The sequence below is a fragment of the Centroberyx affinis genome, unplaced genomic scaffold (genome assembly GCF_046629955.1).
Source record: "Centroberyx affinis isolate AG114_WGS23_722 - 3 ecotype Tasmania unplaced genomic scaffold, CSIRO-AGI_Caff_v1 ptg006642l_1, whole genome shotgun sequence".
NCBI lineage: Eukaryota > Metazoa > Chordata > Actinopteri > Beryciformes > Berycidae > Centroberyx > Centroberyx affinis.
Window position 1 is genome coordinate 13,653 of NW_027283370.1, and position 25,436 is coordinate 39,088.

The window sequence follows — 25,436 nt, forward strand, 5'->3', positions numbered from 1 at the left end:
GCCACTTGGGGCCGCCAAAGTGCGAAGTTTCCTTAATATTCTGATGTTTTTTTGTTTCTCTGTGTTTGTGGTTGTGTGTGTGTGTGTGTGTACCCACCATGTCTGCCGCCCCAGGTGCTCGGGGGGCGTTGAGGTTATGCAGGTCCCCCGGTCGTCCCAGTGGAGGCGCGAGCTGACGACGAGTGGCTTCGGCTTTGGCTGCTGAACCCCCCACCCCCACCCCCCTCATCCCTCCCACGCTCCCTCCATCTCTGATGGCTCTATGGGGCGTCCTCAGCCTCAGCCTCAGCCTTCACTGCTGGGTGTGTTTACGGTCAGCAGCAGCAGCAGCGGCAGCAGCCACAGCCAGCCTCCCCAATGACAAGCCCGGCGGTCCGCTGGACTGGCTCCTGTCTGATAAGGGGCCCTTCCACCACTCCCCGGAGTACATCGACTTTGTGGAGAAGAACCGGCAAGGCTTCTCCACCAGATACAAGATATACAGGTGAGTCACGGACACAAAATGAAGATGCATTCCTGGACTACATGTGTATATATATATCTTAATTGTATATGGAGGCTTTGCAGTTGTGTCACAAATCTGGACAATTACCTGTGTGCAAATAATGGCTAAATATATATCCACCGGACTAGAGGAAAGCACAGCGACTGGAATGACAGCAGCATACAGCATAGATCTGTGAGTAGCACGATAGCATAGTAGGTGACGTGTATATACTCCTGTCAGATGATTTTGAAAAAGAGAGAGAAGAGACAGCTAACTCTGATTGGTTCTCTGGAAAAGGAGGCAAAGTGTTCGCCAACTCTGATCGGGTAGAGAGAAAGCATGAATGAACGAATGATTTAGGTAGTCTTCCTGATTGAAATAATGCATAATACTTCACATCTGGAAAAAGATTGAGGTGGTGTGGCTGTAGATACATTCAGTAATAAGTAAAAATGTATAGTCTGATAACGACCTTGTCTTTAGCCCTAGTCTCTACTCCGCGCTACGAGTTGCACCTTGAACAGTCAGCTCCGTCGATCTGAACAAACAGTTTTTTGGCATTGTTATCTAGCTAATTAGCCAGCTAACTAGCAAAGCAACCAATGTTAATGTGAAGATGTAGGCTAACTAGCCACTACTAATGCTATCTTCGACTAGATACGTTAGCTAGTGTGCAAATCAGATGTGTTTACAAGACAGTGATGGTTAGCTAACCAGAATGGAGTCATTCCTATGTTCCCAGGGTCCTATGTTCCCAAGGTCCTATGTTACCAGGGTCCTATGTTCCCAAGGTCCTATGTTACCAGGGTCCTATGTTCCCCAGCTCTATATAGCACATAATGGGAACCTGAAAAAGATGTTCCCCAGCTCTGTATTCGCTTAATATGGTTAGTTAGGGTTAGGGTTAGGGTTAAACATAGGACCCTGGGAACATAGGACCCTGGGAACATAGATACGCTCCCACCAGAATCTATGGTTAGTTAGGTAGCAGACATTATCTAAAGGCTAAATTAGATAATCAGTGGTGAAATGATCAGTTCCAGTCAAAAACAACACAGAAATTAACCTTAAGTCTAGTCAATTGTCTTGAAGCAGCCAAGTTGTACCAGCAGAAAGCCCTTTATATACAAATACAGAAAACATGGAAAGTGGCAAATGTACACGTGCATATAGCAGCATTTCCCCACTGTACTAGTTGTGGTTGGAAAGTTGTCACTTCACCTGAAAGACTTTCATAAGCATTGCTTTCAGCGGAGAGTTTAAAAGTTGTGTATTCCACAGTGCTGAAGGAAAGGATTCTGGGGGCAACATAAGCATATATATACCCAGCAAACATTTGACAGATGCCGATGTGCAGTAGGTGGCTAAATGTAACATCAGCCCAAATAAGCACAAATTTTAACCATAAAAAGTGAAACGGCCCAGTAAAAATTCATATTTGGAAACAGGGTTGAACTGATATCAGAAAGATATTTAGATCCTGATAGCACAAAACGATGCCCATAGCTGCTATGGACGATTATTGATGTTTCCACTTTGATTTTGTTGCTATATTTATGGTTTTCAACATTGGTGCAGTCAAAATGTTTGCTGGGTCTTGTTAGAGGCAAGGCAATTCAAAAACTCAATGCAGTAATCCAGATATAAACTCTGTCTAAGATACAGGGGATTTTAAAGCATCACTTTTGGTGATTTGGGACCATTGTGACATATTGAACAGCACTGCTACATGTCTTCATTAATACAGTACATTTGTTGTAGGTACTGACCAGAAACCTATTAACCGTCAACCAACACCGCTTGTGAGATATGTAGCGAGAGGAAAATATTGATTTAGCTTGAAAGATGTTCTTCATCAATAATGTTAACCATGTTTTTGGTCCCTGTGTGGGTTTCAGCAGTATAGATTATAACATGAAGCCCATATAGAATTTGCGGAAGTCCTTACCTGACCCCTATTAAAACACTTGAGCGGAAATGATATTGGAAGGAATAAATTGTACCGCAGTTGAATCAGGTGAGGTGGATAAATTGAGTGAGATGAGGAAGTAAAGGAGTGAACTACTTTCATCTGTCAGGGTCGAGTTAACCTGCAAACTGGAAACTCCATCAGTTGTAAAACCTTGGTTAAGGAGCAGACTATGAATGGATGACAAGATCATTCTAAGGACAGCATATCCTAGTAAAGCATGCGATAAGATTATTTGACCTCCACTTTAAAGTTAGAGAGGATTTTAATACAAATGTAAAGGGTTTCTAGCACCAGTATGTTTGCCTTTCCCTGGTAAATTGTCAGTCTTACCACAAAATAAATGTATGCGCAAATTTATCCTAACATGGCCATGTATTGCATGTAAGGTAAAATTGAAATAATGGACAAACTGTAACACGACAGCATATCTCAATGCTTATTGTAGGCAATTGACAATATGGTCTTGTCAAATCCTTGGTTCTGCTAGTGGGTGTGCATGATTTGGCCTGTGTTGTCATGCAGAAAAGACTTGCCCGGAGCCAATAATCACATGATATCTGGCACGTGGCTGGACAGGTCTGATTTGTGAGTCGTGATGTATTACATGCATGAATATGGCTATCAGCTCGCTGTACATCACATTTTACTGCCTCCTCTCTTTCACCAAACCCCCGAGGCGGAATGCAGAGCACGCCACCTGATCAGGTGGTCAAGTGAAATATGCTGATGAGCGCAGGGCGGAAAAAAAAAAAATGATGATTTGTCACGACGGCAGCACAGTCTGAGGTATCGGCTTGTGGCCGAATTAGCGGGGATTGTGTCATAAATCATATCCGTCGTCATTTCGGGGGGGATGTTGTCCAGGCCTCTGGAAATGGACAGACAGGGTTCCTGACATCTATTGATCGGCTCGGTGATGCTTTATGGCTTTGGTAATCGGCCGGCGCGTTAGAGCTTTTTAATATTTCCTACTCTGGCAAAGGCAGTGGTCCATTGGAGCTGAGCTGCATGGGCGGCAAGATTAATAGTCTTATCATGTGGCCAAGTGATTAGTGAGCTCTTAATACTTATTACTCTGCATTATCACTGGCTCCCCTGAGAGGCTTCTGTCAGCTGCAAGGTTGTGTTTGAGGCCCTCTAGATTACCACAATGCAGCCTTGATTAATAGTGATGGTATTAAAGCAAAAACTAACCTAAAAACGTAAATAGTCCGTAAATCTTCCTAAATTGATTTCAGTAGAATTCAGTCTCATTCAGTGCCATAAAATCATCTGGAAGACACATGGATACAGCTTGGGGATACATTCTGCTTCTGTGCTTTTTGACAAATGATATCTCTGTATTATAGAAGACCTTAAAGCTCAAGATCAAGCCCTACCCCTCCACTCTAATACCAACAAGGATAGGAGGTGATGCTCTGTGGAAGTGTAGCTGGGGTCAAAGTGCGATGCCTTGACATTTGTATCACGATGACTTTTTTTTTTCTTTTTAACTCTAACCTCTTGCCTCGGTGGCTATTTTTACAGTGCGAGTGCTGTAGAAACAATGGGAGATGTTCAACAAGTATTACTGGAAAATGCAAGTCTTAAGCTGAGTTAGAGTTTGTCTTTAGGGAGAAAATGCTAAGAATTTTCAATATGAAAGAACATTATCATTCATAGCCTATAACTGGTTATTTCCAGTAATCACATATTCTGGGCTTTCATTACCTGTGGCATGAACCCTGCTGTGCCTCTGCTGATTCAACAAGTCCACATTCTGTCCAGTCCCATGGTGCTGTTTTGGTGATAACATACAGACCTGATTATTTATCAGTTTATTTGAATGCGATTTCAGCTCTCTGGTTCCCTAATTATCTATTAGCAAGCATAGCTTACAGCAAATTACATGCATACATGCATACATAGAGGCACTGCTTACACAACAATCTGCTTTATTATGAAACACCAGAGTATGTGTTTTCTTACATTTACATTTAACTACATATATCTCTATATAGACTGCATCACTATATTGGAGCAGTCCATTAGTAAAGAGCCAGAAGTAAGGTTTGATGTTCTTAAAATTCATTTGCATGTGGAGAGGATTATGGGAGATTAAAATTGCAGCTAAGCTGTTAAAATTTATTTTCACAATAACACAACTTTTACTTTGTTTCATGAATGATTAACTGCTCAATAAAGAACGGAGTTGATTTGTACAAAATGACTTTTACCACACCATAATGAAGTTTCATAGTGGCCAGGTAAAGAGGATGAAAAGACCACAGTGTGGTTGCCATGGTAGATAAAATGGACAGATGTCTGTAATAGTAATATCATCATATCAGCATAATTATAACACCAATCACTTATATCAAACTGGTTTTAGTGAAATTTGCTTCAATAAAAATCACTATATAAAGAAATACTACATAAAAAAACAATCAGGCTCCAATAACCATCATCAGCCATATGTAGGATGTGCCCACCCTTTGAGTTTAACTTGATCAAAAAGCCTGCTTACTCTTTGATATAAGAGCCACTTAAAGTACAATGAGCAGTAGCAGCTTTCCTAAACCACAGGGGAGCCCACAGGTGCTCAGAACAGGTTGAGGTGAGCGTTGGAGAGCAGACTCCCTCTGCGCTGCTTCCCAACACCCTACTGCTGCATTCTTACTGATGCTCTCTGTCTGTTCTCCACTCTTGAAATCCCCTCAGAGGTTTCAGCACCTCCAAGTTCCTCCTTCTAGTAAATAGGCTGGAAATGGAACGGTAATAAATGATCTTTCTTGCGTTTGATTTCTTGATTTTTAAGCAGCTTTTCCTCAGCCCTTTCTTTCAAAACATTAAAAAGTAGTACTGGCATCTGATCAGTGCATCATCACAGCTCTGCGTTTTGCAAGTTGCAAGTGAGACGATGCTAATTTGGTCATGAACTCCATTGCTCAGTTTTTATTTTTATCGCTTCCGCTCATATTGAATTTGTTCAAGCCACATGCGCCTGAAATTGATTATTTCTCAGGAGGTTGGGTTGACTTGCTAACCTTTTTGATTCAATAAAGATTAGGAAAGTTAAAAATGTTTAGTAATTAGTAATGTTACTAAACAGAGGAAAGCCTCATAATGACATCAGGTGGTTAGGGTTAGGCCTAACCCTAACCCTTATTATCCCCATCTCTGTTTTTTGACTTTATCACTTAATATAATCTGAAACACCAATGAAATTCCCTCTTCATTTACAGACAGACAGACTATGCATGATAGGTAACTAGAGATGGGATGATATCTATCGAAATTCAATATATTGTAATACAAAAATGTGACAATACCATATCGTGGGGCAGAAAAATTAATCGCAATATTTTATTCTGCTGACGGCTTGCCCATCATAACTTTACATGCTCTCCATCCAAGTTATGCTCAGAAATTAACAAAATTCTGCACAGTCAGAGTTTGTTGTTGTCATTGAACTTTTATTTATTACATTGTATCATGGTTGGATCGAATTGTGAACCAAAATGTTCCCATATATAGGTAACAAATTTGGAATAGATCATTGTATGAACAGTAATGTCACAGCAGCTTTTTACGATATAGGCACACAAAAACATAAACAGCTTGTCTGGATTCCAAAAAAATTCAACTAATCGGCAAGACCTTTAAAAAGTATGGATGTGACGTCAAAAAAGGCAAAAGGATAAAACAGGCAAACATGAGCACTTGGTAAGATATAATTTTCTCTCCAGTTTCTGTGCTGAATACAGTAGCTGGGATTAATTATAGCCATTTGCATTCTGTGAGGCGCTCGCACCCTTAGGTCAAATCAGTCTCAGCGGCCGTTGCTCAGATCCGGCAATTGCAGTGTGGGCAGATTTTTGCTTCCCTGCTCGTGTTTGTTTGTTTTAAATGATATTTTTTGACAGTCCATTTTTTTTTTTTTTTTTTTTTTGGTGAAAGGCACGTAATTTGCGCGGAAAACAGGGCCAGGGGTGATTGAAAGTGACAATATTATTTTCATGGTCCGGTTCTCCTCCTGTGCAGTTTTTGGATCTCTGCTAAATCCTAATAAATGCTCAATGACAGGAGAAGATGAATTACCAGAAGTGGTGCTTCTAGTTACAGCGGCGTGAGCTAGCACAGCGATGACGAGGTAATGAATTTGCACCACCTCATCCCTCTCCTCCATTTCTCGCCCCTCTTACTGATTGAATTTGAAAGAATTTTTAACAAGTCCTCTGAAGGAAACGAAAGAGCGCGTGTGTTTTGGTGGATGCGTGCATGTGTGTGTGTGTGTGTGTTTTGGGGATTCGCTGGAGAGCCCACCCAATGCAAACACAATGTGGGCCGCTTCCGCTTTAGCCACCTGTCCATAGCAAACATTGCCAGGGGAAAGCTGCCATAGTCACCAGGGCGAAGGCAGTGTTGACATGTAGTTGGCTGTGTTCGGAGCATATTGCTTTCAGATGATGCAAATGATTGTGTTTCGGGGATAACATTCCATTATAATTATCATTTAAACTGGAAATGTGACTGCGCTAATGAAAAATGATTAAATCGTGCTGAAATATTAGGCCGTATGCCAGCGAACGAATGTGGATACAAGTTCAAATATGTAAAAATATCCGACTGTGATGTGCCCTCTAAGAAAGAAAGGGGGTCTCTTCGAATTTGGATAAAATTCAGAAGCAGAAAAAAAAACAAAAACTTGTCACACTTTGACTATGATAGCATCCAAAGAGCTGAACTCATGAAACTGATGTACCTAGCCGAAGAGCAAAAGAAAATTGATAATAATAATGACTTTGCCGGCTGTGGAGAGGACCGCAGCCCCTAAAATCAGCTCCATGGTGAAACCCATTTCATTTCCTCCACTCCCTCTAGGACGAACCATTTGGCCTATCGGGGGTTTAAGATAAGACAGGGGGGCTAGCTTATCGCAGTCAACGATAACCGGAGAAACGAACGACAGCGGGGGATTTGCGAATACTCTTTCTGTACCTGTTCTCTGCCTCTCCCCCCCCCTCCCCTTTCTCTCTCTCTCTCTCTCTCTCTCTCTCCGTACGTGCCGTGGCTTTGAACTAGTGCTTTTCACATTGCGGAGTGGGACTCGAGAGACACAGTGTCCCATTTGAAGAGGTCATTTATTTGTATGGCATGAAATGAGGTAAAGATTAATAGCTACACCAGATCTATCTGAGCAAGAGATTAGTCAAGGGCTTTTGTCTAAATACTACAGTGTCAGCAAAAAGGTCAACGGGCACCACATATCCATTTAACATCATTATGTTTACATCGCACACTCTACATTTTTACATCTGCTGATACGGTCTTTGCCCTACACTGCATAAATTCATCTTTTGTCTCTTGATTATGCAACAGTATATGAACATGCATTGGAAATGTTTCCCCACCGCCCGTTTATAACTTTCGTGTTCAGCGGTTTGAATTCAGGCGGATTTACACTTCGAGTGTATCATTCAAACATCTGGGTGTTAGGGCTTTCCTCATTACTCCTGGTTTAATGTGATATATACCCTTTCAAAAGGCCACACTCTCTCCATCCATCATCAGCGGCCAAGGTTGTCCAACCCGCTCTGATTACAGCAGTCAAGCTATTTCTTCAGCGAGAGAGAGAAAAGTGCAACATTTGACTGATCCTACCTTGGAGAATGCGCTGTAAATGTTACTCTTGTCCTGTCCACGCAATGAAATATGATAAAAGCTGTTCACGCTCATCCAAAAGTGTACTCCAGTTGGTCATATTCATTTTTGTATGGCCCCTCTGTGCTTTTGATGTACATATAAAAAGGGTGGCTCTCTTAGCTTTTGAGTGGAATGGTCCTTCAATGAACTTTCTCAACAAACAGAGTGCTCTCTAAAAGGCAGACGGCCCTTTTGTGACACATTTTTCCATTCCCTTTTTCTCATATAAGCGTGATTATGTGAGTAAATTGGGGGCAGTGCCGGGCAGATGGCAAAAATTGCCATCGCACTCCTGTAGCCTCCCCAAGAAATTTCAAAGTAATCACAACTGATCTGATGTTATAATTACAGCTGGGGTATCTGTCTGTCATTTCAGAACTGTCTGCTTATAAATTCTGTCCCATGCAGATTTCTGTTGGAGTGAAACTACTTGCAGAAATAAATACAATCTCGCCCCATGGCCTAAGATCTGCCTTTTACTTATTTGAAACATCAAAAATTTGACTGGGGTCCAATCAGTCTCTTAATTTTGCAAGTTCATTTCAATTTGTTGAAGTCACAGGCAACTGAAATTGCTCATTTCTCTGTAGTCGGGCTATCTTGCTACCTTTTTTGATTTAATGATGAAAGTGTAAAAAGAAAAAAAGAGGCAATATTACTCAGTGGAGGAACGCCTTATAACTTAATTTGGTGGTTTCCGTCCTTATCCTGATTTCACCTTATCATTTAATACCACCCAAAACACCATCAAATTCTTTCTTAACTCCCATATTAAATTATACTGAACAAAAATATAAACACAACACTTTTGTTTTTGCTCCCACTTTTCATGAGTTGAAATAAAAGATGTAAGACTTTTTCTATGCACACAAAAGGCTTATTTCTCTCAAATTTTGTTCACAAATTTGCTTAAATCCGTGTTAGTGAGCACTTCTCCTTTGCCAAGATAATCCATCCACCTGACAGGTGTGGCACATCAAGATGCTGATTAAACAGCACAGGTGTGCCTTGGGCTGCTCACAATAAAAGGCCTTTTGTGTGCATAGAAAAAGTCTTAGATCTTTTATTTCAACTCATCAAACATGGGAGCAAAAACAAAAGTGTTGCGTTTATGTTTTTGTTCAGTGGTAGTTACTTTCTGTCAGTGCTAGCAAAACAGACAAGGGCTACATTGCCCTAATGATATCATAGGTAACAAATTTAGCGATAACACTCTCCCTTTGCTAACAGATGAACAGCAGTGTCACGGTGGCTTTTTACTGTAGAAGAAAACATAAACAGCTGTTTTGGATTCAAAAGATGGAGCTAACATTAACAAGTTAACTGCAAGAACCAAGAACATTTAAACAAAACAAGCTAGCGTTAGCACATCCTGTGGGTTTTAGTCTTCTTCAGTCAAATTTTAAATGCCAAAGAGTTACTGTGCACCTTTCTGCACTACAAATAGCCTACACAAAACTCCAAAAACAATGTCAGAAAATATATTATTATATATTATCTTATGTCACAACATGTGACTTACGCTTACAGTCATAGTTAGCCAGTTTGCATAGTGGCTTAAAACAAGTGGATTTTAATGGTCGTGAATTTGTTTCTCAAAAATAACAACAAAATATGTGACAGAGGACAAAAGATGTTGTGAGGATTCAGGAAAAGCTATGTTAGCTTCAATAACAAGAGGCAGAAAAGGTTAATTTTAGCATCGGCGTTAATGGGGATATTTCTTGTATAGTGTCTGCCCTCCACTTCTTTCAGGTCTTCTCTTCACCTCTGTGTCTATTGATCCAGGCTGAGGACTGTAATGTACTTGGTGAAGGTTATAATGAATTCTGGAGAGAAGCAGCTGAAAAAAGCCGTACATCTCCTACTTTTTACACGAGCACTGACAGCATGTGACAGCTAGAGTGTTATATGAATTCTGGAGCTATGAAAGGTTTGATCATATCTAATGTTTGTCTGTATATTATGACAGACCAAGAAAGTTCCAAAAACTATATTTTCCATCTCCACGTCCATCTCCTATGTGAATATACCCAAAATTTAGATGGTCAAAAATGTTATCCATAAGTAAAGCCTTGTCTCTTTTCCTATAGTACTTTTCAAGGCTAACATGCAACACCTGTTCGGCTTGAAATATTAGCTGTGTAGTTTCCACATGCTTTGCTAAGCCTAAAGCAGTAGTACAGATTGGGAATTGCTGTGCCTGTTTTGAGTGCATATTTTAGGTGTAAGCAAGCTGTAATGACCTTGTGCTTTTGCTCCTGCTGCCTTAGTCATTTGAGGTTTAGCCGTTGTTTTTTTTTTATCCTCTTTGCTTGTGACAGTGGTCAAAGTACAAGTTGTAGCCTCTCATGCTAGGGGCAAGTGGCAGCATTTTCATTGAATTTAGTTGAATTTTTCTTTGGGAGGTACAAGGCTAAATGGCTTGGTTCTGTAACTAGTGTTGGCAACTACTAGCAGTATAACTGTATGTGTGTGTGTTTGCTAGCTTGTGTGTTAGCTAGGAATCTGACAAGATGAATGACCATAGACTGCAGCAAAGGGAAGTTTTTTTACATTGCCTTCCTATTTAGCTCGTTTCACTGTCTGTTATTAATACCGCCAGTTTTGCTACTATATTCTGGGTAATGTTCCATTTTCTTTTTCTCTAGCACATATCCTGTAGGCCTTAGGAGCTATCTCAACTCTCAGATTTTATTTCAGAGAAGCGCAGCTCAGCTTCCAACGAGCTACAGAAGTTGCTGATTTAGTTTTATCTTTGCTATTGCTCCTTTGGCAATTGAGCTCATGAAACGTCTTTCAAAGCCTCAACATACATCAGCGATTAGTGTCTCACATCAAAAACAAAATGATTAGATTTCTTACTTTTTTTTGTCGTTTGCAAATTAACTCATTTCGGACATACTTCTAGTTCCAAGGCAAGAATGCAACAGTGTGATAACTGGCAAGAGGTGCAAATTGGGTGAGCACTTTCAAATATAAGTGTGATCATTTTATATATTGAAGATTATTTCACAGGCTTTGAATCTAATCATATGAGAGTGTAGGCTGGGAGTTGAAATGCATGATAGCATGAGTCTAAAATAAAAAAACTATTCTAAGAAAAGATTTCTCTTACACTCTGTGCCTCTTATTTGACTCTGGTATGGTAATGCAGAGCTGTACTGGTATACACATTATCCTTAGGCTAAAATGTGTCAACTGTCAGGCCAGCAAACACACATAAGACTGATTTCCATTCAGTCTTATGAAGTTGTCTCATTTATACTGAGTGTGAAAGAGTGTGGGACCCAATGGGCAATTCAACTACACAAGGGATCAGTGAAGGACTCTTCACCAAAGAAGTGTAACTTATAAGCAACAGCAAAATATGCTTTCTAACACTGTATTTGATTCAGAACACTGCCAAATGTGATATCAGTTCCAAGAGCTGTGCCCTAGGCATGCTTTCTGCAAAAATACTTGCAAAAATGCACGCAGGGTCGGCCTTTATTGATTGAACAACACAATCCGCTGGTTCCCTGAGTTTTGCTCCAGTTCAGCATTAAAAGCCCGGCTTTGACATATCTGTCTGTTCTTTCTTCACACATGTCTTGTGTGTTAGCTTTTCTACATGAAGGCAGAAAGTCACACTGGACAGAAAGGCTGTAAGAGGGAGATAGGCAGCCTTTTATAGTGCACAAAGCTTTGTTTAAATTCCTTATTTCTGGTTCCATTTCCCTGTAGCCTGCAGCTAGGCGATGCTGGTAGAACATGTACAGTTTGCCCCGTCTCATAGCATTATCATCTTCAAGCTGTCAGATGCAATTAAATATGAACATGTTCAGAGATGCTATAATCAATGAAGCACAGGGGGATTAATATAAACAAAGTGTAAGCTGCACTCATTGTTGAGGTCAGACATATTGGTTGTCAGTGGAGAACAGGAGAACATGATAAGGCAACAAAGGCTGATTGAAGCAGGCTGATCTATTGTTCAGCCCTGCTTTCAACATTTTTCATCACATTTTTTTTTTTCGTTCCTGCTTTGTTTCCTCTCTCATTATGGAAAACATTGGATGTGTCAGTCATAGGGATATTTCTTGTACTGTTTTCTTTTTGCCTTTCAGTGTATATATCTCTGTCATGATGGGGCTATTAAGGGAAACATGTTTATAGCCTGGGACATTCCTGTCCCGGGCTGCAAACGTGGTTCCAAATGTCTGGTTGTCTTTTATCTCTTCTCTCCGGATTTCTCTCTCTTTTCTCAATCTATCTCTTTTTTTCCCCCTTCTCTCTCCCTCGATTCAATTTCAATTCAATGGGTGCTTTATTGGCATGACCCAGGGATTCCACACATTGCCAAAGCAGAAGATGACAAAAGGAATTACACTCCCCATTCTCTCTCTCTCTGCCTCTCTCTGCTCTCTCCACTCATTTCCTTCCACCGCCGGAGCTTTAGACTAATGATGCTGCTATGCAGTGCGGCGTCCGCCCCTACAGACTCACCTCATCTTCCTTACTAGAGACACAATAATAAAAACTACCCTATTAAACACCCACTTTCAACAGTACTTTCTGTGTTTTTTCTCTCTCTCTTTTTTTTGTTCTTTCCAGGGAGTTTGGCAGATGGAAGGTGAACAACTTGGCAGTGGAACGGAGAGATTTCCTGGAGTCGCCGTTGCCGCTGACTCCTGAGTTCATCAGGAACATCCGACTCCTGGGCCGCAGACCCACCACCCAGATGATCACCGACAACCTGATCCGGAAGTATGGAACTCACTTCCTGCTGTCAGCTACACTGGGAGGTAAACAAAGAAACAAACGTACTCTATATAGATTGATTGCATTATTTAGATATCTTCATTACGGTATGCATGAACCCTTATGCGTTCGCTAGTTGTACCCCTTGGAATAAATGGACAAACTCGCAGTGCTGCCTGCTACTTCTTGGGCAGTAATTATGCATCTGGGAGTGAATTCTCTCCAACTCAAACACAGACGATATAGGCTACAGTCAAGTATGGATTTTCTGTTGATAAAGTTTGTTAGAATGTGCTCTCCCAGGCATTGCCTACTGAAAACAGATGGACATGGTACAATAACTCAGTCACGGCGAGTAACTGAATAACACATCACAGAAGCTTGGCGGAGTAATAGGCCACTGGCACCACAGAAATCACTCTTCAAAGATGTATGAGTATATGTAAAAGCCCGTGTACTGCAAAAAAACACGCCACTCCCAATCACGGTCACCGCGTTTTTTGGGGTTTCGTAGCGCAGCGTGATGGATGGACAACCCTTAATGGTCCTTGGAGTGAAAACAAACAAACAACAACAACGACAAAACTCATTTAAGAAGCCGGAGAGGCCCGCGCAGGTCTGGCCAAGCAGATTTTCCTCTTATAGAGCAACACTTGTCAATTACTTTAGACCTGACTCCTGGCTTGTGAAAGGTCGCCGTCGTGAGTGGCTCCACATAATGCAACCCCCACCAGCTGCCGGAGCCGATGCAGCCCCCGCACTCTGGCACGCCGCCAGTTCTTAGTGGTATGAAGAAGAGGAGAATGAAGAGTTTGCCTTGGGCTCTTGCCAGAGATATGCCACCGGGGCTATAAATGGATTGCCTCTGTGTTCGGAAACATATGGACTTCATGAAATGAATAAATAGATTGTGATATTAAAAGGGTGCCCTTCAACGCCTGAGGAAGAACAACTAAATTGAAATATTAACACTGCATTATGTTGAGCGGTATGAAGTATAGTGTCTTTGCTTTCGAAGTAAAGAGAACTTACTGTACCGTGGCATAGGGAAGTATTGATTGCCATTATCAATGGGTATTGTTACAAGGTGGCCTGACGATTGAAGAGATCATTCTGTAACTGGAAAGGCATAGCTGGTCCTAAATGTGTCCTTGGGTTGTCCTAGAGCAAGATACTGTAACCCTACCTGCTGCAGGGGCGCCTCTGTGTTCTTACCCCTCCAGTAAAAGGCAAGCCTGTATGTGTCTGAGGGATATGCAAAGAAAAAAAAGAATTGTCCATCATCGATTGATATAATGGAATAGTGATACAACCTATATCCAGTTCGTGAAAGCTTCTACGTTTGCTGTTCTAAACACTCAGTGTCTGGTAATTCTTTCCTGCGAAAAATCCTCTGCCGCACAGGAAGTGATGCGTTTTACGTTTCCAGCAGCAGCAACAGGTGGATTTTTATGCCTCCATCCGTACTTCCGTCCATCCCATTCTCGTGAACGCGATATCTCAGGAACGCCTTGAGGGAATTTCTTCAAATTTGGCACAAACGTCCACTGGGAGTCAAGGATGAACCTATTAGAGTTTGGTGGTCAAAGTTTTTGGCCATAACTCAAGAATTCATACGCTAATCATGACAAAATTTCACACAAATGTCTAATAGGATAAAATGAAGTGATGACATTTTATATCCAAAAGTTCAAAGGTCAACTTCACTGTGACATCATAATGTTTTGCTTACCACTGTAGCTGAGAAAACCATCTTGGGTCATTCTACAAAAAAAATGCTGTCACTTACTTTTGCAGACACCAAAATCCTTTTTAAGTTGACCTAATAATCACATTAATTATATATGTTCAATAAATAAAGACTGTCCTCGCAATGATAAAACAAACTTTATTGGTGGAGGCATACAACCGTGAGACAGTTATTTCTAGTTTTTTAATAAATAGAAGAAGAACTGGGTAGTTAGCGTGATCAGCGATAGGCAGATAAACCATGACCAAGGTTCCAAGGAAAAAGACATCACACTACTGGACACACTGTTTGATTGACAGGTGATCTCTGGGAAGAAACACCCCAGCAATGAGCGCTGAGCAACAAAGATGTCGCCAAAATAAAAAAAATAAAAAGATTCCAGATTACCACCTTAAATTCTGGTAGACACAACAAAAGAGAGATTGTACTTGGAAGCTCTTAAAGGCAATGCACAACTCTTTAGCATATGGACACCAGTCCCCTGTTCAACAAGTACTAGCAAAAAAATCTGAACATTGGCTCATTCTTTCTTTCTGTGTCTGTGCAGGAGAAGAAGCCTTAACGATATTTGTGGACAAAAGGAAACTGAGTAAGAAAGCGGAGGTGAGTGATTACTCGGGTAACTCCTCCACTGTGACTCTGGAAGCTCTGCACCAGCTGGCTGCCTCCTACTTCATTGACCGGGAGAGCACCCTGCGCAAGCTGCACCACATCCAGATCGCCTCCACTGCCATCAAGGTAATGCTGTTGTATCTCTATTGTAGAAATTTGAGCGGGTGGGGGGGGCACATTCACAGACTAATGCATTGGTTGTCAAGGATTCCGCCCACTATCAATTTGCATAATTAAATAATCATCCAGAGTGTTTTTTTTCTATGGCAGATCACGGCTAATTCGCTCAGACAAGAACTGGCGAACACATTTTAATTAGTAGTAGTAGTAACTTGTGTCCTTTTACTCGAACAGAGCAAAACCTTAGCTGAACATGGATGGAAGTTAAGCCAATTACGAAATGTATTACCATAAAACAGGCATCGGGTAATACAGAAGCATCAATTATAGGGGCATCAAAGTCAAAATCACTACACCATGAAGATAAGCTGAGATAGGATCGCTCCATGGTGAAAAGCCTGGAGGGCGCGTCTTGTCTCAGCTGATGGTCGTCTGTCTCCATCCTATCTTCTCTCTCTTTTCTCTCTCTCCATCTCCATCTCCTGGCCCTTTTGTACAGAGCTGGCGTATGTCCAAAATAGAATTCTCCTACTTTCTCATACCCATTATGGAAATGCTCTCTTTTAGCTTACACCGAGCAAAACTCTCAATTATCCTTTTTCTTGGAGGTAGGTACATTGTAACAGATTTATGGCATTTGCCGTCCCAGCCTGTCGCTACTGTGAACACTGTAGACAATGTGTTGGCATGTGAGCAATTTCTCAAAATAGCCTCCTGTCTTTATGTTGTAAACCTGAGACAGTGTTCCTAGAGAAAGCTGGACTCACTAACATTAAAGCAATATTCCACTTAGTTTTAACATGGAGGTTATCCGGCACTTTACTGCCATGAAAACCAGAATATAAACGAATCACCAAGATCGGATGCAGCTGGACGAGTTTGTAGCATTAGGATTTTTACTTCCCATTCATTTCAATGAGGCCACGAAAATAGCCAAAGAACTTACATTTAACGCATTTGTGAACAGATTCAACAACAGATCCTGCTACTATAATTTTCAGCTGACTGTTGGTCCAATGTTTTAGAACAGTGGTTCTCAACGTGGGGTCCGGGAGCACCAGGGGTCTTTGAGGGGGTTCCAGGGGGTCCCCAGTAAATTGATGAATTGTTAAACTTCACCATTATTTCATGTACAAGAAGTTAACACATTTAGAGAATGTGGACGTGTTTTGATCATAGTTTCACTGTTATCTCTCTACCTACAATACAGATAGTCATGGAATTATGGACAAAATCATATCTAACAATAAAAATAGTCTCAGATTTGGGTTTGAGTGACAGAATCTCATTAAATAGGGGTCTGTGACCCTAATGTGGACTAAATTAGGGGTCCTCGATATGAAAAAGGTTGAGAATCACTGTTTTAGAACATAATTTTGCCAAATAGCAGTTTTATTGAAACAAGAGAACATAGCGGAGGGATACCATTTAGGAGAGATAGGTTCTTTTTGGGAGACCAGATCTACTTTTATTTTTTAAATACTAATTTTAGTGTAAACCAAGAATAAAAATGCAAAATGACGACCAACCAGTTACTGCTTTATTGCCTTAAAAGCAGGATCTGTCGTTGAATCTGTTCACAAAAGTCATGTTTTCAGTCTATTTTCGTGGCCTCATTCAAATGAATGGGAAGTAAAAATCTACCAGCTGCATCCTGTGATGACCCTGCAGTCGCCTGGTGGGTGGGGTCGTCAAGGCTGATTGAGTGCACCTGGGTCCGGTGTACTCCTTGGGCTTCAAAAGCCTTCAGACCATTCAGTGTCTCTCTCTCTCCCTCCTCACCTATGCACACCTTTTGTTCTGTTCTTTTAGTTTGTGTTGTTTGTTTTTCCCCTAGGATTTAGTTAATAAATTATTGTTATAACTTTTACTTTTGGCGTATGACTCCCCTCATTGTTACTTCCGTGAGCCGGGTTGTAACAATCCGATCTTGATGATCGGTTCATATTCTGGTTTTCATGTTCCGGTTTAAATCTTTTGCCTCTTTCATCCCTTTAGTATCTTTTATGTGCTGTTTACTGACATCATGTTGCGTGATTTCTGGATGTTAAAAGTTCAAATTTTTCAAACCGTTTTTCAATCCCTGAATAAAAGCAAACACACCATTGCCATTAAATCCAGCAGCTGAAAGTGAGATATGATATGATGTCTTAATGTTGTCTCAATATTTGCACACCTCCTAAATTCTTACACTGTGTATGCTGCCGGATGCTATTTTCCTCGCTGTTTTCGACAATGACCGTGTCGGTGATGATAGCGATAATGATGATGACAAGGATAGTAATGACGAAGATTCGCTATCAGCCCACTCGTGATGAGATATGCATCCGCCGCAAGCCCTGTAAGCACGTCGACTCTGAGGGAAGCTTCAAGGTGTGCACATATGCCGGGGGAAGATAAATGAATCTTGTGAAACACAGCTCATGACAGGTTTCTGCCTCCGGTTTGTCACCTTCAGATAGCGTGGGTTAATAGGGTGATCCCCCCCCTCCCCTCCCCTCCCCTCCCTGCCTTTTTCATCCCTTTAGAACACAATGGTAGTCGGCGTGTGAAGTGTGGTGTCTCTCTGTTGTAACGGAGCATGAATCAGACTTCCCCCGTGCTTCTATCAAAAAAGCTCCGTCCTCTGACTACATGGCGTTCGGGGAGGGTCGGATATTTCGTCGACTAAGGTGGGCGCATCTGAGCTACAGATGCTTTTGTCTGTTTCATTTCTTGGGAATTAGGTTTTTTTTTTTTTAGCTACACAGAGAGGGAGAGAGAGAGGGGAGAGAGAGAGAGAGAGTTGGCTTTCATGCTCCAAAGGCAGTCATCTGGCGTAACTGACAGGTGGGAGCCGGGAAGAGGAGAGAGGTTCACCTCCATCACCGGGGGGAGAGAGAGAGAGAGTGAGTCACAGGGAGCGACAGATTCCTCCAGAACCCCCCCCGTCCCCCCCCCCACCCGCGCATCATTTCCACAGGGCGTTGACCCGCGCAGTCGGCGGAACAGACACAACTAAGCGCTCCTCTTCGCGAATCTTAGAAATTGAACAAGTTCGGGAGCGAGAGAGACAGACAGAGAGAGAGAGAGAGAGGGCTGGGCGAGGCAAAAGGCCCCCCCCCCGCCCGCCGCCGCCATGCAGAGGGGAAATTGAAGCTCATTTCGGAGGAAAAAGCCTGTTACCGGGGCTGTATCTGGGCTCTCTTAAAGAAGTCACGGTGCGGCGGCGGAGTGTGTGATCGGAGCGAGGTTGTTCCGTGCAATGAGTAAAGACTCAAGCTGTTCGAGAGCGGCGGGGAGCGTTTTTTGTTATGATTTGACAATTTCCCCCCCCGACTAAATCGATGGGCGATATCCCCACCTGACCCCCCCCCCCCCCCCCCCCCCCCGCGTCTACGCAGAAATGATGAACAAGGTGACAGGCTTGAAGGAGGAAACCGCGGGGGATCTAGCCCTGGATTCTCCGGCTTCATATTTTATTTTCATCTCGGGAAGAGCCTCTCTATTGTATTTCGTTCTCATTACAGCAGACTAATGCGTTTTTATGATTCCGCCCCTACGACTCAATCGATTTCCCGTCTGTATTATCACAGAGCAGACGGGAGCGTTCCCATGCACGGCCGACTTGGCGGTTCATCCGTGATCACAGTCGAGCCAAACTTTTGTTTTGTATGGCATATGTCAAACGCGAGTGAACTCGACGTGCTTAACATGCGCGATAAAAGCAAAAATACAAAATGGGGGGAAAAAAAACAAAAACATATACACACGCCCACACACACTCATGTACACAGGGGTCGTTACAGGCTTTAGAGAGAACTGGTACGTCTGCTTTTAAAAGAGGTTAGAGTTAGAGCACATCTCGGTCTCGTCTGGCAGGCTATTCCAATAACTTGGACCATAACAACTAGGAGTCAAATCATTTGTTTGCCAGTATCTGCGCCCAAGGCTTGTTGTAATGCCGAAGACCCCGGCTTTTAGAAACACTGCTTCTCTCTGTGAGACCGGGATCAAAACTCACCTCCTCCTTCGCGCTACTCTTTCTCCCACTCTACTTGCGTTTGAATAAGTCAGTGAAATACTTTTTTTTTTTTTTTTTTTTTTTTTTAGCCCTATAGCACCTGTAGTTCAAGTTCACATCATGATGATGGAGCTCCTTCAAAAAAAGTAGAATAGAAAAGATACCGAGAGGAGAAAAAAAGGAAGAAAAAACAAATCTTCAACATCGAATTTTAGCCTTTGCCTCAGTCCCTCAAACAGCCGCGCACCGAGATACAGGTGGCCAATAATGTCCCATTAAGTATTTTTTAATATACCAGAATGTATCTACAATGAATAGCAGCTGCTATAGAAAGCGGAAATTGAATGCTCCGCTCATCAGTCACTGTTTTGCCATATGGCATATCATATGGCATATCAAATAATGTCTTATATAGATTCAATATTCAAGTGCTCCGAAAGCCGGGGTTGTATCTCATTTCCCCGCGTTCATATCGGCGGGAAAATCCCACGCGAGCGAAACAAGGGATTTATGATGTAAATATTATAGTAGAAGAATTGCACTCAAAATGATTTTTTCCCTTTCCCGTTCGCGGAAAGTATTTACTTTTCCCTTCCGCAAATCCCTTTCTTCTGGATTAGTGAGCTTGATTAAGGAGCCCCCCCGCCCTGAGTTTCCACTTCCCCCCCCCCCGCAGCACTTTGCCTTATATGAGCTCCCAAAGCCCTTCAAGCCCTCTATGATTGTGTTACTGATCGACTGACCCTCATTGTCTCGCCTCATCCATCTGTCACTTTGCACCAACTGTCCTCTGACAAGCCTGACCAGGACAAATCGCTGAACAAAATATGGTGTCTCGCAACCACAAAGGGAGAAAAATGGGAATCCGTTAGGTGCTCTCCGGCATGAGAAAAGGAGGAGTGGGGGGGGGGGTCGAAATGAGATCTCTTATTGCAAATGAAGTGAAAAGGGATGCTTTGCCGGAGCTGCTTTGCGGCAAAGGTCAATGGAAACGTCTTCAGTCAGTGACTAGACAAAAAAAAAGGAGGCTCTGACAGTTTTTTTTTGAGGTCTCCTTTTTAATGCTTTTGCTCTTTCAAGGGGGGTGAGGGGAGCGCGTGCCAATAGCCATCTTTCTCTGGTGCTTAAGATGTTTTTTCAAAGAGGACTGAACTGAACTATGCAAATAATTAAAGAACGCACGGAGGGGCGCAGTGTATCACTTGGTTGAAACATTGTTAATTAGCAGCACTCTTCCACCAGAAATGAGTGCAGAGAAAGACTCAGTTTGGAAGATGTGCTTACCATGGTTTTTCCAATTTTTTCCCCTCCACATTGCTGCTTTTTCACAAGCAGAAACAATTAGGCAGCAAAAGATTTTGTTCATAGACTACAGAAGAGTCACTTGTGTGTTTTACAAAGAAGTGCGTCTTATTAGAATCCTCAAGCCACCTTTTGTGTGGTTGGATTGTTAGGAGCAGCCTTTTTAGATGTTTCTGTGTAAAGAAAGAAATATAACCTGACCTTGCACTTGATATGAGCTTGTACTAAAATGGATGCTGTGGCGAATTCATAAAAGAGCTCTTTTTATTTGTTGTTGCCCAGGTGACAGAGACCCGAACAGGTCCTCTCGGATGCAGTAACTATGACAACCTTGACTCTGTTAGCTCTGTGCTGGTTCAGAGCCCTGAAAATAAAGTCCAGCTGCAAGGTTCGTCTTATTTTTTTTTACCATCTTTTTATTGCGATTGAATGTCATGACATGATGGGTTTTTTTTTGCATAAAACAAACATTCTTTGTGTATATGGGATCGGCGCCAACAACAGGTTGACATGTACTCAAGGCTAGCTGAAAAGTTTAATAGATTTTATCGAGTAAATTATAAGCCCGGCCGGCGCTATACTGCCTCTGCACTTCCTCTATCACTCCATAAGTTCACAGTTTGATTGCGGCATTAAACCCAGCTTGGTTTTACAGGCTTGCAGGTTATCCTTCCGGACTATCTGAGAGAAAGTTTTGTCCAGGCCGCTCTCAGCTACATCGCCTGTAACGGAGAGGGAGAATTTGTCTGCCGGGACAATGACTGCTGGTGTAACTGTGACCCCAAGTTCCCGGAGTGCAACTGCCCCTATATGGACATCCAAGCCATGGAGGACAGCCTGCAGAGAATCACAGAGACTTGGGGGATACTCTACAAAGAGTTCGAGGAATCGGGTGAGGGAAAAAGTTTCTCTGATGGATTCTTGCTTGCTTTACACATTGCAGAACCCCCATTCCCCCCCCATTCCATGCCTTATCCTTAACGGTTTTAGAAGATAAATCATTCATGTGAGAGGGAGTGAGAACGAATTGAAGTGTTTTATCATATTCTGCACGGTTAAATCTGAGCGAGGATCCTAAGCGTGGGCTCCTCCCTCCTCTGTGATTTATAGGTGGAGGCCTGTAAACTGTAATAGCTGGTCATGAATCCTGGGTCCTGGCACGCTATCTGCATATAGCAAATTAACAGTGTGACAGGATCGGATTAAAAAAATCAACAGCTTTCGGCTCAGGTAGTTTACAATATGTCTGGAGCAGATTAATCAGCTGTAAAACCCATTTATTGCCAGTCCGGCTTTTCACATCACCGGGGAAGCAGAGTTTGAATGGAAGCACTTAGCATAATGTTTGGTTATTATTGCTGTGCTCGGTCACCCTGCCTTGGCGATTATTACTCAGGTGAAATCAAAATGGATGCCTTTTTTTTTTTTTTTTTTCGGCACCTCAAATTAGGCTGAAATATCTCTAAGTGCAATTACTTTCAAAGTTTTATGTTTTAATAGCTGGGTGAGAGGCGAGGGCAGGAGCGTGCCCAGAATACAGAAAAGTGTCATGATGTGTCCTTCAGTGAGGGATATCAAAGAGTCCCAGCACTTTGCCCCATCAGCAGAAGAACCATGGACACATATGGAGATTAACAATGATGACTCCAACCAACGCTATTGTTAGCCTTGAGCCTCATGGTGACACACTGAACAGAATAGAAAGCCCACTGCATTTTCCTTTCCAGGCTAGACCCCCTCTTCAGCTCATCATCATATTTCAGAAACTGGAATACAGATGTCCGTAAACTTTCCCCTGTCTGTTGTGTTCAGATTAGTTTAGACACAATGCATGTGCTTCATATATGATGATGAGAGTGATGATAACGTTCTCAATAACAATAGCGACGGTGATGAAGATGAATGCGATAAAGCTGGCCATGCCTTTTACGATAAAAGGCTTTAAAACAGATAAGCATCTACAAAACACAGCAGTTTATTGTACAACGGAGAAAGGTTAAAACAAGTTAGTGTGATAAAGGAACATAAAGGAGCTTCTCCTTCACATGAGATGATTATGACGACGATGATACTACTAATAATACTGTTAGTATTATTATTAGTACTAAGTAATGGTAGTAGTATTGGTAGTTGTAGTACTAATAATTTAAAGGTGCTATGTGTAGCATTTTTAAACACAATGACAATGATTTGTAGTGTCTGTCTCACACCAGTGGTGTTGTTACTGCTAGTGTTTCTCAAAATTTACCGTATTTCCCATAAACCCCTGCTGCAAAGAGGATGTTGCTACTTGTTCCCCCTCCCCCTCACTGGCATTTGTTTTGAAAGACAAGAAAGATAAGAGCCAATAACAGTCCTAGATAACAGTGAATATGTATTCTAATGAGGCAAGTTAACAAGTTCAAAGTTGAAACTATGCCGTTAGAATGGTGGACCTGGAATAAAGTTGTGTATTACAAAGTAGAACAGTTCCTGTTTTGTGTTGTAAAGCAATCTTCCTTTGTGCCGTAAAGCAATAAGTAGATTTGCCGCCAAATCTGATATGGTGGCAACAATGCAAAATGCAGTGTAGATGCTGGTAGAGGCTGCCAATCTTCTCAGCAATATATCATTGTCAAATTAATTGTATTACCTTAAGATAAGGTCTGACTAGGCAATTCTAACACTGATTCTAAGTCTGATTTGAATCTGGGCTAGACGGGGTTGGGGGGGCACTCGGGCCTGGCAGTTGGTGCCTGAACAGGCAGAAGACTGACGACTCTTGCTGTTTGGCCTGAAGTGATTTTTTTAAAACATGTTTCATTTTGTCAGGCCAAGTCCGGTCAGGCTCCAGTAGAGTGACTCACCAAGACTGAAATCTGAGACAACAGCCAATGGGAGTTTGGATACAGGGGAAAGAAAAACAAAATGAGCCAGAGGAAAGATCATGTTAAACAACAAGAACACTCACTCATATTATATCATATCTATATCAGCAAGATTCCCAACTCCAATTTCCTTTGGAGGAATAAATCTCATATAAAATAGTATAAAATGACGATGAAGTATGATGAAGTATGCAATTACAAATTGAGTGAAAGAAGTCTTATGCAAAATGCTTCATGTAGCCTATTCCATTCCATCCAGCTCCCTTTGCACTGGAAAAACAGCGCCCTCTTCCTGTTTTGTGCCATAAAGCAATATCTCTTCGTGCCGTAAATCAATCCAGCAGATTTCCCGCCCAAATCCGACCCACTGGCACACATTGTAAAAATGTCACACAAGACCAGCGATGTTCTTGTTTTGTTTGTGGTAATTACATTTCAGAATTAACGTGCCAAAGATCTATTGACGTGAAAATGGTCCACATAGCACCTTTTTAATTTGTATTTTGCTGTTGCACTAGATGAGTTCAAGACCTTCTTCGCGAGGCTGCCCCAGAACTTTTTCCTGAACGTGTCAACGATCCAACACCTGTGGTCACTGGACAGCCTGTTCCAGTGGCGATACGAGCAGCTGGAGACCAGCATGCGCGTCCTCTTCCGGCGGGCCCAGAGAGTCGTCTTCAAGCTCTTCAGCCTCAGCAAAAGGTGCCACCGACAACCCCACATCCGCCTGCCGAGAGAACGGTGAGTACAACCGTTGACAAAGCTTTAATATTAAAAACCAATGCGTTTCGGCAGGGGAAAGCGATTCCAAAAGCTTCGTCAGTTGTTCTCTAAGAGTAGCTGATTGTTTTTCATTCCTCGGGTGCTTTTTGATGCATGCCCCTTTTGAGGAGTTGCAAGGTTGCAACGATTTTTTACCCAAAAGCCGCATCCGGTAGCAGCCAGAGGCTTTCGCCCTACAGTGCATCCTGTTCAATGTCCATGCTCCCTCTCTCTCTCTTCCCTCTCTCTCCCTCTCTCCTCAATCTGTCTCGTTCTCTCCACCACTCCGCCACATTGCCAAAACACACATTAATCACTGATCTATGCAGCTGATATTCCCACCCACTCGCCAGGAAAAGGAGTGGGAGAGTCATCGCCCTCATCCAGGCAGTGTTTATCTATGTTATTACTGCCGCATCAAATGTGAAGCATTCTCTGTTGTTGTTTTTTTCCCTCACTGCATAGAAATCTCCATATTCAGTGGAGAGAGATTGAGAATGGAATGTTTGTCAGTTTGCCTGGGAGTGAAGCGGAGGCTCTTGAAAGCCCCTCACCCTCCTTTTAACATCCTGTTCATGGCACTTGAGACAGATGAGAGATATATGATTGATTTTGCTTCCCGGGGCTACTTTTTTCTCTGTGCTGACAATTATGAGCGAATAATCCAATGGAAGGCGCAGTCAGCTCGGCTTTTGTAAGGCGAATAATGATAAGAGCTGTATAGTACACTTTGTGCTCAAACTTTTGCCATTAGGCATAATGATGCACATTTTCGCTCAGTTGATGTTTTCGTTACATCTCCTTTAAGCAGCTTAGAAAAGGCCTTTCGTAGACGCAACTCACATATTTTCTCGCGTACGCCGAGCTCTTGAGTCCTTCACTTAAGAGTGCTCTCACCTTTGTCTGATTACAAAGACGGCGCAATTAACGTTTGATTAGAAAAATCCTGTTGAATGTGAAAGTGCCAGTGTATAAATGGCTTGTTAATGAAATGGTCAAAGCACGCAGTGCATCAGACCAATTTCATCTGCATTAACAGCCGATGCTTTTTCAGTCACAGTTCTTTTCATTGAGGAAACGATGACCAGAATGTATGATCATCGCCCTCCACCTCACCCCGCTTTTCACATACT

At 42.2% G+C, this 25,436-nt stretch overlaps 1 protein-coding gene across 1 annotated transcript; it reads left to right on the forward strand.

Moving 5' to 3' along the window:
- Nucleotides 1-254: 254 nt before the first annotated feature.
- Nucleotides 255-24,286, forward strand: LOC139638905 (BMP/retinoic acid-inducible neural-specific protein 3-like). Its single transcript, XM_071512936.1, has 6 exons — nt 255-484; nt 12,741-12,931; nt 15,185-15,375; nt 20,957-21,062; nt 21,330-21,566; nt 24,060-24,286. The coding sequence occupies exons 1-6, from the start codon at nt 255-257 to the stop codon at nt 24,284-24,286; spliced, it is 1,182 nt and encodes a 393-aa protein (XP_071369037.1).
- Nucleotides 24,287-25,436: the final 1,150 nt, after the last annotated feature.

Excerpts from the sequence above, each read along its gene's own strand:
- LOC139638905 (XM_071512936.1), top strand. The coding sequence starts at position 255 with ATGGCTCTATGGGGCGTCCTCAGCCTCAGCCTCAGCCTTCACTGCTGG. Across the intron at positions 15,376-20,956 it reads TCGCCTCCACTGCCATCAAG|GTGACAGAGACCCGAACAGG; the intron begins GTAATGCTGTTG and ends GTTGTTGCCCAG. Across the intron at positions 21,567-24,059 it reads CAAAGAGTTCGAGGAATCGG|ATGAGTTCAAGACCTTCTTC; the intron begins GTGAGGGAAAAA and ends CTGTTGCACTAG.